This window comes from Oncorhynchus clarkii, chromosome 12, assembly GCF_045791955.1.
Source record: "Oncorhynchus clarkii lewisi isolate Uvic-CL-2024 chromosome 12, UVic_Ocla_1.0, whole genome shotgun sequence".
NCBI classification, from domain to species: domain Eukaryota; kingdom Metazoa; phylum Chordata; class Actinopteri; order Salmoniformes; family Salmonidae; genus Oncorhynchus; species Oncorhynchus clarkii.
Window position 1 is genome coordinate 92,982,727 of NC_092158.1, and position 5,000 is coordinate 92,987,726.

The 5,000-nt window shown below is 46.4% G+C and overlaps 1 protein-coding gene across 1 annotated transcript in view; it reads right to left on the reverse strand.

Moving 5' to 3' along the window:
* LOC139422368 (voltage-dependent T-type calcium channel subunit alpha-1H-like) overlaps nt 1–5,000 on the reverse strand; it is a 108,135-nt gene that overhangs the window by 17,609 nt on the left and 85,526 nt on the right. Inside the window, 1 exon segment of the mRNA XM_071173572.1 lies at nt 2,197–2,318. Within this exon segment, the coding sequence (XP_071029673.1) occupies nt 2,197–2,318 (122 nt within the window).

Below are 5,000 nucleotides of genomic sequence, written 5' to 3' on the forward strand. Positions count from 1 at the left end.
ACAGGTGTGTCAGTAGTAACAGATGTGTCAGTAGTAGCAGGTGTATCAGTAGTAACAGGTGTGTCAGTAGTAACAGGTGTGTCGGTAGTAACAGGTGTGTCAGTAGTAACAGATCTGTCAGTAGTAGCAGGTGAGTCAGTAGTAACAGATGTGTCAGTAGTAACAGGTGTGTCAGTAGTAACAGATGTGTCAGTAGTAACAGGTGTGTCAGTAGTAGCAGGTGTGTCAGTAGTAACAGGTGTGTCAGTAGTAACAGGTGTGTCAGTAGTAACAGATGTGTCAGTAGTAGCAGGTGTGTCAGTAGTAACAGGTGTGTCGGTAGTAGCAGGTGTGTCAGTAGTAACAGGTGTGTCAGTAGTAACAGATGTGTCAGTAGTAGCAGGTGTGTCAGTAGTAACAGGTGTGTCAGTAGTAACAGGTGTGTCGGTAGTAACAGGTGTGTCAGTAGTAACAGATGTGTCAGTAGTAGCAGGTGTGTCAGTAGTAACAGGTGTGTCAGTAGTAACAGGTGTGTCAGTAGTAACAGATGTGTCAGTAGTAGCAGGTGTGTCAGTAGTAACAGGTGTGTCGGTAGTAACAGGTGGAGGGAGGGAGGGAGGGAGGGAGGGAGGGAGGGAGGGAGGGAGGGAGGGAGGGAGGGAGGGAGGGAGGGAGGGAGGGAGGGAGGGAGGGAGGGAGAGAGAGAGAGAGAGAGAGAGTGAGGGAGGGAGGGAGGGAGGGAGGGAGGGAGGGAGGGAGGGAGGGAGGGAGGGAGGGAGGGAGGGAGGGAGGGAAGGAGAGAGAGAGAGAGAGGGAGGGAGGGAGGGAGGGAGGGAGGGAGGGAGGGAGGGAGAGAGAGAGAGAGTGAGGGAGGGAGGGAGGGAGGGAGGGAGGGAGGGAGGGAGGGAGGGAGGGAGGGAGGGAGGGAGGGAGAGAGAGAGAGAGCGAGAGAGAGAGAGGGAGAAATGGAGAAATGGGCCTCTATAAGAGTTTGTGTATCAGTAGTAACAGGTGTCTCAGTAGTAACAGGTGTGTCAGTAGTAACAGGTGTGTCAGTAGTAACAGATGTGTCAGTAGTAGCAGGTGTATCAGTAGTAACAGGTGTGTCAGTAGTAACAGGTGTGTCGGTAGTAACAGGTGTGTCAGTAGTAACAGATCTGTCAGTAGTAGCAGGTGAGTCAGTAGTAACAGATGTGTCAGTAGTAACAGGTGTGTCAGTAGTAACAGATGTGTCAGTAGTAACAGGTGTGTCAGTAGTAGCAGGTGTGTCAGTAGTAACAGGTGTGTCAGTAGTAACAGGTGTGTCAGTAGTAACAGATGTGTCAGTAGTAGCAGGTGTGTCAGTAGTAACAGGTGTGTCGGTAGTAGCAGGTGTGTCAGTAGTAACAGGTGTGTCAGTAGTAACAGATGTGTCAGTAGTAGCAGGTGTGTCAGTAGTAACAGGTGTGTCAGTAGTAACAGGTGTGTCGGTAGTAACAGGTGTGTCAGTAGTAACAGATGTGTCAGTAGTAGCAGGTGTGTCAGTAGTAACAGGTGTGTCAGTAGTAACAGGTGTGTCAGTAGTAACAGATGTGTCAGTAGTAGCAGGTGTGTCAGTAGTAACAGGTGTGTCGGTAGTAACAGGTGTGTCAGTAGTAACAGGTGTGTCAGTAGTAACAGATGTGTCAGTAGTAACAGGTGTGTCAGTAGTAACAGATGTGTCAGTAGTAACAGGTGTGTCAGTAGTAACAGGTGTGTCGGTAGTAGCAGGTGTGTCAGTAGTAGCAGGTGTGTCAGTAGTAACAGGTGTGTCGGTAGTAGCAGGTGTGTCAGTAGTAACAGGTGTGTCGGTAGTAACAGGTGTGTCAGTAGTAGCAGATGTGTCAGTAGTAGCAGGTGTGTCAGTAGTAACAGGTGTGTCGGTAGTAGCAGGTGTGTCAGTAGTAGCAGGTGTGTCAGTAGTAACAGGTGTGTCGGTAGTAGCAGGTGTGTCAGTAGTAACAGGTGTGTCGGTAGTAACAGGTGTGTCAGTAGTAGCAGGTGTGTCAGTAGTAACAGGTGTGTCAGTAGTAACAGGTGTGTCAGTAGTAACAGGTGTATCAGTAGTAACAGGTGTGTCGGTAGTAACAGGTGTATCAGTAGTAACAGGTGTGTCAGTTGTAACAGGTGTGTCAGTAGTAACAGGTGTGTCAGTAGTAACAGGTGTGTCAGTAGTAACAGGTGTGTCAGCAGGTCAACCTTCATGATGCCGTTCCAGTTGTCCCCAGTAGAGACTCTGAACAGCGTGAGAAACGCCATCCCAAAGTTCTCAAAGGTGGCGTGGCGACTCAGACCCTCACACGGATTACTGTCGTTACACTCTGTAACACACACACACACACACACACACACACACACACACACACACACACACACACACACACACACACACACACACACACACACACACACACACACACACACGTCTTGATTAGAAAAAAAGAAGCCAGTCGGTGTATCACTGTAGTAGTGAGAGCCAGGCAGCAGCTGTAGTCATGTGATCTGTGATCTGTCTGCTCTAACTCAGCTGTAGTCATGAACACTGTTATCTGTCTGCTCTAACTCAGCTGTAGTCATGTGATCTGTGATCCGTCTGCTCTAACTCAGATGTAGTCATGTGATCTGTGATCTGTCTACTCTAACTCAGCTGTAGTCATGTGATCTGTGATCCGTCTGCTCTAACTCAGATGTAGTCATGTGATCTGTGATCTGTCTGCTCTAACTCAGATGTAGTCATGTGATCTGTGATCCGTCTGCTCTAACTCAGATGTAGTCATGTGATCTGTGATCCGTCTGCTCTAACTCAGCTGTAGTCGTGTTATATGTGATCTGTCTGCTCTAACTCAGATGTAGTCATGAACACTGTGATCCATCTGCTCTAACTCAGATGTAGTCGTGTGATCTGTGATCCGTCTGCTCTAACTCAGCTGTGGTCATGGACACTGTGATCTGTCTGCTCTAACTCAGCTGTAGTCATGTGATCTGTGATCTGTCTGCTCTAACTCAGCTGTAGTCATGTGATCTGTGATCTGTCTGCTCTAACTCAGCTGTAGTCATGTGATCTGTGATCCGTCTGCTCTAACTCAGATGTAGTCGTGTGATCTGTTATCCGTCTGCTCTAACTCAGCTGTGGTCATGGACACTGTGATCTGTCTGCTCTAACTCAGCTGTAGTCATGTGATCTGTGATCTGTCTGCTCTAACTCAGCTGTAGTCATGTGATCTGTGATCCGTCTGTTCAAACTCAGCTGTAGACATGTGATCTGTGATCCGTCTGCTCTAACTTATCTGTAGTCATGTGATCTGTTATCTGTCTGTTCTAACTCAGCTGTAGTCATAAACACTGTGATCTGTCTGCTCTAACTTATCTGTAGTCATGTGATCTGTCTGCTCTAACTCAGATGTAGTCATGTGATCTGTGATCTGTCTACTCTAACTCAGCTGTAGTCATGTGATCTGTGATCCGTCTGCTCTAGCTCAGATGTAGTCATGTGATCTGTGATCCGTCTGCTCTAACTCAGCTGTAGTCGTGTTATATGTGATCTGTCTGCTCTAACTCAGATGTAGTCATGAACACTGTGATCCGTCTGCTCTAACTCAGATGTAGTCGTGTGATCTGTGATCCGTCTGCTCTAACTCAGCTGTGGTCATGGACACTGTGATCTGTCTGCTCTAACTCAGCTGTAGTCATGTGATCTGTGATCTGTCTGCTCTAACTCAGCTGTAGTAATGTGATCTGTGATCCGTCTGTTCTAACTCAGCTGTAGTCATGTGATCTGTGATCCGTCTGCTCTAACTCATATGTAGTCATGTGATCTGTTCTCTGTCTGTTCTAACTCAGCTGTAGTCATAAACACTGTGATCTGTCTGCTCTAACTTATCTGTAGTCATGTGATCTGTGATCTGTCTGCTCTAACTCAGCTGTAGTCATGTGATCTGTGATACGTCTGCTCTAACTCAGATGTAGTCATGAACACTGTGATATGTCTGCTCTAACTCAGCTGTAGTCATGAACACTGTGATCTGTCTGCTCTGACTCAGCTGTAGTCATGTGATCTGTGACCTGTCTGCTCTAACTCAGCTGTAGTCATGTGCTATGTGATCTGTCTGCTCTAACTCAGATGTAGTCATGTGATCTGTCTGCTCTAACTCAGCTGCATTTATGAACACTGTGATCCGTCTGCTCTGTCTCTTCTCCTCCAGCCCTACTCTCTAATACAGATTCATCCTATACTATTCTCTCTGTCTCTTCTCATCCAGCCCTACTCTCTAATACAGATTCATCCTATACTATTCTCTCTGTCTCTTCTCCTCCAGCCCTACTCTCTAATACAGATTCATCCTGTACTATTCTCTCTGTCTCTTCTCCTCCAGCCCTACTCTCTAGTACAGATTCATCCTATACTATTCTCTCTGTCTCTTCTCCTCCAGCCCTACTCTCTAATACAGATTCATCCTGTACTATTCTCTCTGTCTCTTCTCCTCCAGCCCTACTCTCTAATACAGATTCATCCTATACTATTCTCTCCTTCTCCAGCACTACTCTCTAATACAGATTCATCCTACACTATTCTCTTCTCCTCCAGCCCTACTCTCTAATACAGATTCATCCTATACTATTCTCTCCTTCTCCAGCACTACTCTCTAATACAGATTCATCCTATACTATTCTCTTCTCCTCCAGCCCTACTCTCTAATACAGATTCATTCTGTACTATTCTCTTCTCATCCAGCCCTACTTTCTAATACAGATTCATCCTATACTATTATCTCTGTCTCTTCTCCTCCAGCCCTACTCTCTAATACAGATTCATCCTGTACTATTCTCTTCTCCTCCAGCCCTACTCTCTAATACAGATTCATCCTATACTATTCTCTCCTTCTCCAGCACTACTCTCTAATACAGATTCATCCTATACTATTCTCTCTGTCTCTTCTCCTCCAGCCCTACTCTCTAGTACAGATTCATCCTATACTATTATCTCTGTCTCTTCTCATCCAGCC